At 39.4% G+C, this 15,585-nt stretch overlaps 1 protein-coding gene across 1 annotated transcript in view; it reads left to right on the top strand.

Annotated features, from left to right (window-relative positions):
• IQCM (IQ motif containing M) overlaps positions 1-15,585 on the top strand; it is a 190,808-nt gene that overhangs the window by 439 nt on the left and 174,784 nt on the right. The window contains exons 2-3 of the mRNA XM_057310113.1: positions 9,939-10,031; positions 10,605-10,690. Coding sequence (XP_057166096.1) covers positions 10,654-10,690 — 37 coding nt within the window. The 5' untranslated portion in view covers positions 9,939-10,031; positions 10,605-10,653. The remainder of the gene's footprint in view (positions 1-9,938; positions 10,032-10,604; positions 10,691-15,585) is intronic.

The raw sequence follows: 15,585 nt of genomic DNA, 5'->3' as shown, positions 1-15,585 counted from the left end.
TTCCTGCCCTTGCGATACTGATGATATTTCAAATCCTGTCTCTGAGCCATTGGCTGGTGTGGCTAGGTCCTGCTGGTGAGACATGTGTGTATCTTCTGCCTCCCCAATTATAGAGCTTTTGATAAACCCTTGCTCCAAGCAGTAGGTTGGAAGTTTTGTTTTCTGCCTCCTCTCGTCTGGTGGTTTTTTTTTTTTAGCAAGGCCATGCCCTCATCCTGTACCTGACATGGGATTTGTGCTGAGTTCTGGATATCCCACAGAGCATAGCCTCTGCCCACATCCAGGAGCTGGGAGAGCATCCTCAGCTTCCATCCCATCACCACTGTGCATTTGTTTTCTATTTCTGGTTCCTGAAGATCCTTACCTTATTTATGCCTGTCTCATTCCTTAGAGAAAAGCCTTCAACCAGATATTGGTGAGAAAAAGATAGGTTTTTCAATGTGTTCTTCCTCTTAGAGATTTTTTTCTGGGAGGATATAAATGCTAGATACAGTACTGTATGTATCAGCGATATGGTAATAATAGATATTTTTTGTCTCTTTTGATGATTCTTCATGTTTCTAAAGTTATCCCATACAGTAGACAAAGTATTATACCTCTTTATCCCTTATCCTCACTTCTTCTTTCTTTCTTTTTAAAAAATCTTTTATAGAATCTGCATATATTTATAGACTCAAGAATAGAATTTATTACTAAGCTTTCCCATGTATGCCATGGCCCTGAAATTCCTTCATTTCTGGTCTGATTATGTTGACCAATATGGCCTTGAGATATTCTCCTTCTTTCTTAATGGACTCTTTATTTCTGTGCTATTCCCACTTTCCACAAATCAGCTGCTTGTTTTGTGTCTCAGAAAACTCATTCCCTCTCAGCTTTACATATCACCTGTGTCTTAAAGACTTTCAGGTCTACATCTCTAACATGGAGAGGCAGAAGAGGAAGGGACAGATACGGAAATGAGGGCTTATATGGGCCAGGTGTAGGAGCTATGCTGAATGTTTTCATACATTTATTCATTCATTTGATCTCCCAGCAGCACTATGAGGCATAAAAATGACTATTATCCATATTTTTACAGACAAAAGAGCTCAAGCTTACAGAGTTAAATAAGTAGCTAACTTAATTTGTCTGGGACTGAGGTGGCTGTCAGGACTCAGGACCTTCAGTTTTTAAACAGGAAAGTACTTGGCAAACTGGGATGAATTGGTTCCCTGAGGCCTAAGGTCAATGACTAGGAAATGGCAGAGCCCTCGCCTTGAACCCAGGCCTGCTTGAGCCTAAGGTCTTTGCTCTTCACCACGACGTTATATTGTCTTTATTAGAACAAAGTAGGGGAAAAAAAGGACTGATTCAGAGAGGAGGTAGAAGGTAAAGGCATAAAAGAATTCATGAAAGTATACTGTTTCCTGGAAGGAATTTTGTTAGGGAAAATGGTGTTTTAGCAGGAGTGAGGAGACCTGAATTCTGGTTCCAGTTCATCGACAAACCCACTGTCGAGTTGGACAAATCACTCACATCCCCATGCTATTGTGTCCTCACCCATACAGTGAGGGGCTAATAAGAAGGCAACTCCTAAGATTGTTTCCAGTTTTAAAATAAACTCCAAAACCATTTTGGGAGCCCATAATATTTTTACAAGGTAATCGAGAAAGAAGAAATCTGCAAGTAGATGCCAGGATTTATAGTATTTCAGGGTTTTGCTCAAATTTCTGGATTAACATCTCGAACATCAACTAGTCTTTCTGAGCACAGCCAAATTCCATTTAAAGAGTTTAACAGTTTTGGCTTTTAATTTATTTTATTTAATTGTGGTAATTAACTTTATGGTGTTTTCATTGTTGTCTTTAACTGTTTATATAATGTCCCAAACATCTCAGCAGGAGCTGCTTTTTAAATCCGGTTTTCACTCTTTATTGTTTTTTATAAAATGTTAATGTCTTCTATTTAAGGGATGTGTGATTAATAGCTGAGAGAATGTACTTTTATAACAGCACAGTTAATCTGTGAAAATCACAAGAAAAACAGAGTCACAACATGCCACAATTATTATTGAAGGCGTAACTGCATTTATTGACAGGTGAATCTTCCTAAGATATTTTGAAAGTGTTTCTGATATAATAGAGTACTTAAGAAATAAGGCACTATGACCTTTTTTGTTGTTCCTGGACACATGTATCATATCTGATATGTCTCTAAAATTTCACCAAAATAAAATTTATAAAATATAACTTCCAGTATTTTTTTTTAAAGATTTTATTTATTTATTTGACAGAGATAGAGACAGCCAGCGAGAGAGGGAACACAAGCAGGTGGAGTGGGAGAGGAAGAAGCAGGCTCATATCGGAGGAGCCTGACGTGGGGCTCGATCCCAGAACGCCAGGATCACGCCCTGAGCCGAAGGCAGACGCTTAACCACTGTGCCACCCAGGCGCCCCAACTTCCAGTATTTTTAACATTTCATTCCAGAAAAGCCATACTTTCATTATTACTTCTTCCCCTGCCCCTTACTGTCAGTGTCTTAAGGCTGAATTCAAAGACTGAATGAGAATTCAAGGCAAGAAAAATTTGGAATAGTGCCAGGTTTTCTGAAACTAGTTTGTGTGTGTGCGCGTGTATGCGCGTGTGTGTTTGTGTGTATGATTACTGCTCAATCTGGACCAAGCAATTAGCTCCTTTTCTCATTTGGATAATTGTGGTCTTCCTATCAAGGTAACTAGGTGCATAAAATCAAACAATTCCATATATCACCCAGTACTCATCACAAGGGCACTCCTGAATCCCCATCCTAGCTGTAGGAATATGGAAAAATTGGTCAAACTTCTCTGAACCTCAGTTTCTCCAGGCAGTGAAATGAAATCCTAACTATTTCCTGCAGCTGCTGGAAGGAGTAAACGTGATAATGTATGAATGCACTACCCGCCCCCCCCCGGCTTGCCTAAGAAACTCCTCTTTCACACTTTAGCCATCATTTCACAAATGTCACTTTTTCGAGAAAGCATTTCCTAATGGCCACCCTGCGGGACTTTGGCCAGCTTCCCCTACCATATTTGGTTCCAGCATCATGAACTTTCCTGGTGTAAATATACATCATCATATGTGTTTCTTTGTTGATCATTTATTAGTGTCAGTGTGACCCACTAGACACCATCAACTCCATTAAAAAAAAAATCAAACAAAGTCCGTTAGCCACATTGCAAAAAATCATGACATGTTACATGGAAAATTTAGTAGTAGTGAAATTTCTAAGGAGATATTAATAACTCTGAAAACTAAGCAGATTATAATGATCGACAACTTCTTGCACGAATTCAAATCAACTGCTTTTTATGAGGTATTTATTGCTTGGCTAGCCATGTGCTCGGTCTTATGGAAGACACAAAAGAAAAAAAGACTGGTTCCTTCCCCAGTTGGGCTTAGCCTGACACAGATATTGTTGGCTTTTAGCAAAGCTCTATGCTTCATTTTTCTTTTGAGAAAGACAATAGGACGCATAAAACTATCTGTAATGATGAGAGCAGTGTTTTCAGAATTTTGGTAGGTTACTTTGAAAAACTGATAATTAAAACTTAAAATATGGGGCACCTGGATGTCTCAGCCAGTTAAGCAGCTGCCTTCAGCTCAGGGCATGGTCTCTGGGTCCTGGGATCGAGTTCCGTGTTGAGCCCTGCATTGGGCTCCTTGCTCCTCAGGGAGTCTGCTGCTCCTTCTCCCTATCCCCACTCGTGCTCTCCCTCTCTTCTCAAATAAATAAAAATCTTAAAAAAAAACCCCTTAAAATGTATTGTTAAATAAATTTAATTGATGTGTACAGCATATGATCAGAAAAGTACACAATTTCTAAGTGTACAGCTCAAGGAATATTCACAAAGTAAACCCGCCTGCGTAACCACCATCTGATAAATAAATATTACCAGCACCCTAGAGGCTTTCCTTGTGCCCCATCAGACACTACACCCTTTCTCCAAAGGTCACCATTTTTCTGTTTTCTAGTACCATTAACATTTTGCCTGCTTTTGAACTTTATATTAATGGGAGCATACGGTATGTCCTCTTTTATGCTTTCTCTCAAGAATGTTATGTCTGTGTACAGCAGTTCATTCTGGCTGCTGTGACATACTCAATTGTATGAATCTGTTGTGATTTATCTATTCTACTGTCAGTAGACCCTCGGGTTGCTTCCAATTTTCACCCTGTTACAGAAGGGTGCTGCAATGATCATTCTTACATGTGGCTTTCAGTACACAATGTAAAGTGTTTCTGTTGGGCGTGGGAGGGCTGAGCCATACCTAGATAAAGATTCAGGTTTTGAAGACACTGCCCACAGGCAGTAAATGAATATTTCAGTAGCTCTATATCCTTGCCAACACTTAGGATTTTGTTAAAGCCATTCATTTGGGGGTATGGTAGTTGTGGTCTTACTTTGTGTTTCCTTAATGACCGAAGAGTTTTGAGCATCTTTTCGCATGCTGATTTCCCATTTGAAAATCCCCTTTGCAAAGTGTCTATTGCAATAATTTGCTTACTTTTATATTAGATTGTCTGTTTTTTCTTCAATTTGTAAAAGTTACTTATTTTGTATATGTTATTTTTGTGCTTATAATTTTGGAAAGTACAGGGACTGAAAGTATTTCAGTTCCCTCTAGTTGTTGATCTCTTTACTGAGGTATGGCTGTATCTGACATTGCTTGCTTCCCACTTCCCCCCACGTTACTCCACTTAACCACTATGGAATGATAGTCTTATCTCACCAACTCCAGCCCATCATCTTCTGTCGGTAAGCTTTGATTCTCTGTGGCCTTCAATGTACATGTTCATGTATTGCCCAATCCTACTTTATACATCTGTATATCAAAATCATAAGGGAAGATCACAGAAAAACTCTATAGCTTACTGAATATGGCTCAGAAGGACCAACTGTACACATTGAGGACAAATGGGAAAGAAGTTGTATGTTTTAGCTAAAGAGTATTTTAAAGTATTATGTGAGAGTCTTCCCAGTTTAGCATCTCCTTTTTATTGACTTTCAGAATTGAGATGAAATTAACAGCTTTCTTTTGTGACTTAAAGACTTAACTATTTTATGTAAAACCAGGAATATTTGGGATCTCTTCATTAGTTTCAGTGTCCATGCAAGCCCACAAGGAAATGGAGCACAATATTTGTTCGATGAAGTCGAACCTTACATCCAGAAGGCCCCTGTGAGATCATTGACTGGGTGTCTCTGATCCTGTAGCGTTGAGGTTGAGGTTGGTGGCAGTGACAGCCATGCTGGGAGAAGCTCTGAGACCCTCTTCAGTCAGAACAGCAGGGCTTTCATCTATTGTTCTCATTGACTTCTGAGGAAGAGTTCCTTTAAACATAGGCTGAAGCTCCTCTTTTAAAAATTGTGTGTCTATTTTAAATCCTTCACTTATAGACAGAAATTCAGAAAGGAGGTGGAACTCAGTGAGGTTAAGTGGTTTGGCCAAGATCATACACTTGGGCAATGGCAGAATCAGGACTGAAATCCAACATTGCTCTCTCCACAGTGCTCTGAGACTCTGATGTTTGTGTCAGCTGGAGCAATATCCTAATGATGCAATTATGTCCTTTTCCTTCCCACTTCCTGGCTCTGAGAAATGTATTCACCCAAGTTAATTAGAGAATCAGAGGGAGGTTTCTGCGTTGGGAAAGGAGTGTGCTTGCCACGGTTACACGCGTTCCCCAGGATCCCAGCGTAACTGATATTAATGATCATGCATTCATAAAGTATCTTCTTTCCAACTCATTTTTATGGCCATCTGACTAATTCCGTTCATAATTTTTAATTATGCAGTTGTAAGTTTTTTATTCTCCTATTGTCTGATATACCTTTTTACCCATTACAGATGCCTCATACTGGCTCTGCTATATTGGACCTTGTGAGGAATTGTATCATTTTGTTTTCTTTCCCTGCACTCCTTTCTGTTTTCTCATTCCTGTTGTTTGGTGCCAGCATATCTGATGTCTGGTCAGAGGGACAAGGAGACTCAGCAGAGAGAAGTCAGGAAGCAAATCTGGAAAATGACCTGAAGGTCCTTGTTGATTTGAAAGAGAAAACGTGGAGGAGGGCTCACACTTACTAGAGAATGAAACAAGACAAACGACAGGACAAAATCTGAGAGGGTGACTATAATAGCCAAGGGTTGAGAGGCACACGAGGAGGGTTGCAACCAGGGACATGATGGAAAGAGGTCAGACCTAGGCCACTTTCTTGGATATTCTGCTCCCAAGTTCCAGAGAACAGAGAAAAGTGGAGAGGGACAGGATGGAGATGGGAACTCTTAACCACACAGTTTTTGAAATTTGGGACCAGTTAGAATTATATACATTACAAACGCAATGTAATAATAGATTTTACAAAGTAATGGGGCCTTTGAGGTCTTCTTGCCCAACAGTTTTATGTTGCAAATGAGGAAACTAAAGGCTAAGAAAAGTCAAAGCAAGCCCCTTGGCTCAGTTCTCAGTGGATCTGTGGGATGTCAGTCCTATATTTTTCATCCATATTTACTCAGTTGCAAGAGAGAAAAGCCCAAGGCAAGGAGCTAGGTTTTATTCTAAATGCATTCGGAAGTCATGGAAAGGAAATTATATGCTCTGATACGCATTTAAGAAGAGAACTCCTGCTGTTTGGAGAAGGAATTGGAATAGGATGAGAGTAGGGATTAAGATAGCAGTTAGGAGGCTGTTTGAGCATTCCAAGAACCAAATGATTGTGGCCGGGAGAGGGTAGTTGAGGAGAAGGAGATATACTTTCAAGTTAAAATGTAGAAGACTTGATGGATTGGATGTGGTAGGTAAAATATGGAAGGAGTCAACGTTTTATGGCTTGGGCAACTGTGGTGGATATAGGTACAATTTCTAATGTGGAGAAGTGGGAAGGCAGTAACATGTGATTGAAGGTCAGGAAAATTGCTCTCATGCACCCTTCTATCAACAGTTGAAACTGCGTGTTTAGATCTGTGGATCATGACATGTTTCCCCAATGCCATAGGGCACTTTTTTTTTGTTGCCAGGATCCTTAATTATACAGGGTACCATGATAAAGTCTTACCAGTCATCTGCTTTGGAAGGACAAGCTAAGGAGATAAGGAAGGGAAATACTGTTTCCACTTTCGTTTGGTTTTTATCCACAAGGAAATAGAATCAGAAACCCTTAGCCTTCCTGAACCCAGTAGGAGAGCCTTGAGTTGCACCTACTGGAGGAGAAAGGGAAGAAGGATGTTTTCACAGATGTGCCTAAAAAGACATGAGAAGGTAGGGCATCCTTGTCCAGCATGTTATTGCCATAATTACTTATTCCACAGTTTTTGAAATCCTTCTTTATGCCAGGTCCTCTTCAAGGCACTGGAACTACAGGGAAGAAAACAAAGTCCTTCCTTACGGAAGTCACATTCCAGAACACTACTTATGTCAGTGCCTGCTTCAGAGTATTTCAGTGGTTTGTTGCCCATTTCAGCAGCAAAGAGCCCAACCTCTGCTTAAGCAGAGCCACTGCTTGCTGTCCCCCAAACCATGTGCCTTCTGTTCTCACCTTGCATTTGCTTCTCTGATCCTCTTAAATCAGCCAGTCTGACCCACTCAGGACTGATATTCAGTACCACCAGGTGTGCTGGCCAGCATCCAGTTCTAACGGGTTTATTCTTGTACTGAACCAGTTAATCAAAATGTCGCTATTACCCCTACACCTAACTTTCCATTTCGCTCAGTCTCCTTGAACACTTTTCTTAGATCACTTTCTCGGCCTCCAGGGATCCTATCTTCATTTGAACGCATGGCACTCATGGGTTTATATCACTTACTTACAAAGCTCATGGACTTTTTTTTTTTTTTAATTTAAATAATCTCTACATCCAACATGAGTCTCAAACTCAGGATCCTGAGATCAAGAGTCAGATGGTCCACCGACTGAGCCAGCCAGGTGCCCTCACTCACAGACTTTCTTATGACATCTGGTATACAGTTGCGTGCATTTTATTTAAAATTTTGACTTATGTGTTTGCCTTTTCTTCCAAAATAGATGGCATACTCCTTGTACAACCCAAATACTAGATTTGCACTTATTAATTGATCAATGTATCAGGAGGGACTCAGCATTTCCTAACTGTCCGCTGGGGATGTAAAGTGGAGAGGGACCCTATCTGCCATTATTCCATGTCAGTGTGCTGCTTATCTTTAAGTAATTCCATCCTCCAGGGCTTCTCCCCTCCCCTCCCCAGCTCCTGTCTCTGCATCCCCTATCACCTCAGGTTTGCGGGGGCATTACCATGCCAGCACCCCTTAGGATGCTTGGCTAGTTTTGTGCATTAAACGGGCTGTGGGATGTCTTGCTTGCCAGCCAATTTAATGCAGGCTGACACTCCTGGCACACTGAATTAAGGTGGAGGAGCCAAATGCCCCAGAGAAGAGTCCATTTCTATGGAGATTGAAACAAGAAAATGACAGAGCACAAAACACCTTTATTTTCTTCTTATATTTAAATGAAAAGAAGACAGTAATTAAGCCAGACCAGAAGATGAGTTCTGATTGTTAATTGCTAAGGGAGGTGCAGTATTTTAATTCATTTTAGTTCATTTGTAGAACTAGGCAGATGAGGTACATGGCCTGTGCTCTTGCCCGTGGTATGATGCTGACAATTTGAGAATTAATCATTTTTGGTTGTTCCAGATTTGTCATTTTAAAATTGTAACTGTACTATTTTCCCCCTTCTGGGTAGAAGCTGAGGAAAAGTGTCATAGCCTTTTATCTAAGAGCATGTGGCTAGCGTCGTGACTTCCATAGGGCCATAATGGTTTGTGGATTTCTTTCTTTCTTTTTTTTTTTTTTTAAGATTTTATTTATTTATTTGAGAGAGAGCATGAGAGGGGGGAGGGTTAGAGGGAGAAGCAGACTCCCTGCTGTTCAGGGAGCCTGATGCAGGGCTCCATCCCAGGAGTCTGGGATCATGATCTGAGCCGAAGGCAGACCCTTAACTGACTGAGCCACCCAGGTACCCCATGGCTTGTGGATTTGCTCAAATAATCTCCAAATTATTTAACAGTTCTTGAATACTTCACCACAGTTTGATGCTCTAGTCAGCTAACTGAAAATTATACCTAGAGTTTTAGAACAAGAGGCTCCATGGGACTCTGTAAAGCATTTAATATCACTATTTCTAATTATAAAGCAATGTGAGCACACAGTAGTATGCACTGGTGTAACGGATTCCCTGGCTGTAGGGCAACATTTGATGCATTTTGGATAATCCTTTGGAAGTAATGATAATTTCAAAAGTAGGAGGAAGGGCTCAGCTCAATAAACACATTAATCAGCCCTTTATTGAGCACCTCCAGAATGGGATGCACTGAGCTGGGAACCATGAATGTCAAGGCAAAAGGCAGGGGTTTGCTCCTCCAGCTGACCATTTGAATCTTTTGGGAAACTTAAAAAATGTAGATGCCGGGGTTCTACTCTAGACTGATATATACATATATATACATACATACATATATATATATATATATATATATATATATATATATATATATATGTATGTATATATAATTTTTTAAAAGATTTTATTTATTTATTTATTTGACAGAGAGAGAGAGAGCATGCACAAGAGAGGGAATATAACAGGGGGAGGGGGAAAGGGAGAAGCAGGCTTCCCGCTGAGCAGGGAGCCCAATGTGGGCCTCAATCCCAGGACCATGGGATCATGACCTGAGCTGAAGGCAGATGCCTAATGACTGAGCCACCCAGGCACCCCTAGACTGATATATTTTTAACCACCTCCCACCCAGGCAATTCTAATAGACATCCAGGGTTGAGGAGCCCCTGGTATGAAGTGTAGTTGGTTTTCAAGGCACTTAGAGTTTAATTGGGAATATAGGACTTCAATTTATATTTATCACTCTGTTTTTTTTTTTCTCCTTACACAGAAGCATATGATAAGTTTCAAGTGAGAGGCATGGACAACATGACTACTGTATTTGCAAGAACGGATCCCTAGAGGCTGGGTGATCATGAAGGAGGTAGGATTTGAACCTATGTTATAAGGATGGGTGGGACATACGTTAAAAAAAAACAGGTGTGAGAACAGGGCATTCAAAGTAGAAAGCTAGACTCAACCTAAGCTCAGGTGTGTAAGCTCAAGGCAAGGATGTATAAGGTATGCGGCAGGTATTAACTGCTATTATTTGGAAAATAATGAGAAATCAGAGGGGCCTGCTTAGGGACTTGGGCCCAAAGATGGGGATTTGAGTTCTGTATGTGCCACTAAATAACTGCTTATATTGACAAGTTGTTTCACATCTCTAAGCTCCAGTTTCCACATCTGCCAAAGCTGGGACAGTAGTTCCTGTCAGGTTGTTCGGAACCAGTAAGGTAATATGTATACAAGCACTTGGTAAACCACAGAGCCCCACCCAATGCTAGCTGTTGTTATCACTGCCTTTTGGAGGGGCAGGCATGGAAGATTTTAGAGCAGGGGAGTGATGTATAACAAGTGTTAATAATTCATCCAATTTTTTTTTATGAGTGGCTGAAAGAAGTAGCTAAAAATTAGTATTTATAATCAATGAATTATTTAATGTAATTGTGTTTAGGGACTTGGAGCCCAACTTTCAAAAAAGAAGATCACCCTAACTGCCCATCATGGTTGCTGCAGAGCCTGTGCCTGATAAAGCAGAATGTGAGTATCACACTTCTGTAACAACTCAGGGCGTAATGTGTGATGCTCCAACAGCTTCGAGGAAACTTTTAATTATTAATCCTTGGAGCACTAAAGTTATTGGTGTACCTTGTAAGAATTCATCTCATCCCCTTTATTTAAATATAACCAACTTTTAAGAGATCTGTAGCAACTTTTACTTTAGTGTGCTGTCCAATATGGTGTCTACTAGCCACATATGGCATCAGTGCTTGAAGTGTGACCAGTGAAACTAGGGAACTGAATATTTAATTTTAATTTACTTTAATTTCAATACAAAAAACTGTTAATAAGTTATTGGAAAACTTTTAACCATGTTTGGAGCAACTTGAATATGTGAATATATTCCTTCAAGTGCATATTTTAGAAAATCTAAATATGGATTGAGTATTTTTGATTAAAGGCCAGTATCTGAATTGAGAGGTATATAATTGCAAAATGCATACAAGATTTTGAAGACAGAACCAAAAAAGAATGGAAAGTATCTCATTAATTTTTATTTATTTTTTTCATTAATTTTTAATATTGATTAATGTTGAAATGATATTTGGATATAGTTTAAATAAAATCTATAGCGATTAGTTACTGTATGTTATTAAAATTAATTTCATCTCTTTTCACTTTTAAAAGTGTGACTTCCGGGAAACAAATTGAGGATTGCAGAAAGCAGGGGGGTGGAGGGGTTGGGTAACTGGGTGATGGGTATTAAGGAGGGCACGTGTTGGGATGAGCACTGGGTGTTATACCCAACTAATGAATTGTCAAACACTACATCAAAAACATATGATGTACTGTATGCTGACTAACTGAACAAAATTAAATAAATAAATAAATAAAGTGACTACTAGAAAATTTTAAATTACATATGTGGCTCACGTTGTATTTCTTTTAGAGCTGATCTAGACTTGGCACACTTCGGTAATCTTAAATTTAGGCTTGGATAGCCTGATTGAGAAACACTGAGTGCTGCGTAGATGGTTGGGAGTGTCAAGATTTTCTGGTTAAGCAACTTGCCCTTGGCTCTTGTGACTCCAGGCAGTATATGGTACAGGCTAGTGGACTTCTGTTCTAGGCTGCAAGTAGAATGCCATGTGGATTACTGTAACTCTCTATTTAAATAATACAGTACATTTTTAGATGGAGAGGGCAGAAAGGGAAGAAGATCCAGAAAGTGGAGGAAGAATGTTCTCTAGTTCCATTTTGCCTTTGGGTCATGCCCATAATTACTTAAATTATATTTGTAGTCTTGATACTGAAAGCTGGGAATTCCCCTGTCTGCTTAGCAACCGAATCCCACTCTCAGAAAGAATAACATAGAAATTTTTTTTTTTGAAGGGGAGGTGCCTGTAAAATCTCCTTGAGGTAGGTAAGAAACCTATTAATCACCTATTACTGCAAAGACGATAAGCTACTTTGCTAAAGAAGGAATCGAGAAAGTGGAGGAGTGAGGAAAAGTGTGTAAGAGACAACAGAATGCCGTTTCATTGGAAGTGAAGAGTTGGGTCATAATGCAGAATGTGTTGTGGAAAAGATGGTGGAGTATAGGTTTTAGGAGATGATAGCCATGTGCCACTTGGAAATTGGTTTTTGAACTCTTTTTGAAAAGAAATTAGACAAATTATGTTTTCCTCACTTGTATGTAATGAAATTGAATACAAACTATTTTCTTTGAGGTTCCTCTTTGAAGGGCTTCTGTTCGTTTCCTAGTTTCCACAAGTCTTTGCCCTGGAATGAATGAAACCATCTTTGTTCTGGCTTCTGTCTCCTGCTGCTCATCCCTAAGCTACTCCCCTCTCCTAACCTAACCCTGCCCTTCCCCTGAGCCTGCTTTGAGGAGATCTTTCAGTACACACAGTAATCAATCCTTTGTGAGTTTGTTTTTTGCCCTGTGTGTTTGTTATTTTTAGCTAAGGAATATTAACCACACAATGAAAACTGAGGAAGAGCTCAGATATGGAAAACAGATAAAGTCTGAGCTGCTCTGATTGAAGAAGGAAGAGCCCGGAAGGCACATGAAATTGACGCCACAGAGTTCTAAAACCACCGCCTTGGTCTGGATTTGATTTGCTGTTTATTTCTCTTGGGATATTTGTTTTAAACCTTAGCTCTAATAAGACAATGTGAAATCTTCTGTCTTTAAAGGGGAATTCATACATTCATGAGCTGGCAGTAGGGGTGTGGGCGCCTTATGTTGGCTTCTGTCATAGCGTATGGCTCATACTGAGTGTCATGACTTTACTGACAACTGTTTTTCTAGCAGTAGGCTCTAAGTACCTGGAAGGTAGGGGTACCCAATGTCCTATTTATTTCAGCACATTTAGCATCAAGTTAGGACCAGATTTAGCCCATTTAGCATCTGGGACTTAGTAGTGCTTAATGAACATCTACTAAACTAAATCTCATTGAGTCTGAGGTATGGCTTTTCTAACACTCGTGAAATCAAACACACAGGCACTTACTTTGACTATATAGGCAAAGGAGGCCTTAGCCATGTAGCTGTACATCTTTGTTCAGGATGGCTCCTTAGTAAATTTTTGTGAAGTCTCTAGAGAATGCAGCCTGTTTGTAGGAAGGTTAGAAAGCCTCTTGGTAAGGCCAGTTATTTTTGTTATGGTTATAAAAAATACATGTTTGCAAGTCCCTCCGTCTTTCTAGGAGAGAAAAGACTTGCTCAATTATACAATCAAGAGATGGCCAATGGCTTGTTCCCTGTTATAGCTTCCATAATTAGGTCTTCTGGTATCTTCACTGCAGAGATTACTAGAGCAATTGTACAGAACCTCTAAAGCATTAAAAGACATCTGAAGTTTTATGAACTACCAATCATAATACCATTAAAATGATGATATATGAAGAATGAGGTTTTTAAAAAATATATAAAATAAATGTAAGAAAATATTTTAGGCTAGTGAAATCGTTTGGCATTAGAAATTCATTATCTTTTCCCATGGAAATGTTAATATTTGCACTCATGTTTTATGTGAGTAGTATAAGTATTTCAATCTCTTCATGAACTTTATCATAAAATATTTGTTATTGCTTATAATGATTTTTTTTATTGCTTTTGGGGGGTTAGTAATTTGAAGAATCCAAAGTATAATGAAATTTTATTATTTGCAAATCTATTAATTAATTAGTTTTGGATAAAAAGAACTATAATAAGACCAGATTTATTCAAACCAATTTAGAAAGTTGAAATTTATCTTTGTGCTACTGAAGAAATGAGGATTGACTAATGAAATTAATAATATCAACATGGTTGGAGAAAAGTTTAGCTCAATGATAGTAATAATACAGTAACTACAGTAATAATTGCTCACATTTATTGAAAGCTTATTATGTGCCAGGCGCTGTACTAAGTGCTTTGTAACCAAGTCCAATTGAATCCTCACAACCTGGTGCAAGATATGCTATTATTATTATCCTCATTTTACAAATGAGAAAATGAAGGCTTAAGACAATAAAATAAGATTCACGAGCAAATTGTAATTCAGGACCAAAAGGGTGTGACTCAGGAATGAGAGCTCTTAAAAATTATTCTATACGCTATGGATACATATTTGCAAATAAACAAAGCCTTAATTACAGATTTTTTTAAGAGAAGGAGCAGACCTTGACAACTTCCTCTTAATAATTGAAGTTCTAATGTGCACTTCAATGTATAAAAGCTGCATGCTTGTAGACTTACCATATAATGAACAAAGAAACAGAAGCTTCAAAGATTATTAACTGGATGGATTCTTAACATCAAAGTTGTTTCATTTCTCATAATTTTAGACTCACTTGTTGAATATATATATTCAATTCACATTATAAAAATGACACACACTAGCTTTGCCTTTTCTTTCCTTTTTTTCTTTTTTTCCCTTTTCTGGAACAATCTGGCACCAGCCATTCGCCTTTCCTAAGGCACTGAGATATGAATTCTCTTGTGCTACCTTGAGAATTTAACTTTTTGGTTCAAAGGCTAATTTGCAGTTACAGGAGAAAATCAGAACAGCTGCCTCAGCATCTTAAATGCCAATGAGGGCTCAGGCTTAAATGCCAACTTGGAGTCAGTGTGTCAACATGCCTTCGGCTGGAGCTGTTTTAGGATCTGTGAGAAATTACTCTCTTTGGGTGGTGGCTGCCTTTCTCTGCCCCTTTAAGAACAGTCCCAGGCCTTGTCCTATTCAAGAACTTCACGGCCTGACTGCATGGGTTCACTGTGGCAGTCCCTCGGTGAGTCAGAATCTACTTGCTGTCTCCAAGAGGGCCATTAGGGTTGCCAGAGTGTGTATTAGCTTCTCCACAGTTCACAGGTGACAGGTGGCTCTTGGTGATGGAGAAAATCAGACACACTGGTCATCAAAGAGCCCGGAGAGAAGATGCTGCCTTAGGAATTTAACTCCTCTAAGGCCAATTAAGAAGGGAAAAATATCAGAACAGCTTTATCAGCACATTAAATTACAATAAGGGCTCAGGATTGGCAGCTTGAAATGAAAGTGTCTTGGTCTGTTTGGGCTGCTGTAACAAAATGTCATAATCTGAGTGGCTTATAAGCAACAGAAATTTATTTCTCACAGTTCTGGAACTAGGAAGTCCAAGATAATGGTGCCAGTAGATTTGGTGTCTGGTGAGGCCTGCTTCCTCACTAATGGATGTCTTCTCACTGTAGGCTCACAGGGTAGAAGGGACTGCCTAGCTCTCTGGAGGCTCCTTCAAAGGGCACCAATCTCAATTATGAGGGCTCCACGCTCATGACTCAGTCACTTTCCAAAAAGCCCTCCTCCTAATACCATCATATCAGGCATTAGGTTTCAACATATGAATTTTGGGGGATTTCATGTCTTCAGTGCATAGCAGAAAGTGGCGATGAAATGCAAATATTTCACTAG

Source organism: Ursus arctos, unplaced genomic scaffold, assembly GCF_023065955.2.
Source record: "Ursus arctos isolate Adak ecotype North America unplaced genomic scaffold, UrsArc2.0 scaffold_11, whole genome shotgun sequence".
Classification (NCBI taxonomy): domain Eukaryota; kingdom Metazoa; phylum Chordata; class Mammalia; order Carnivora; family Ursidae; genus Ursus; species Ursus arctos.
This window is presented reverse-complemented; position numbering and strand designations above follow the sequence as displayed.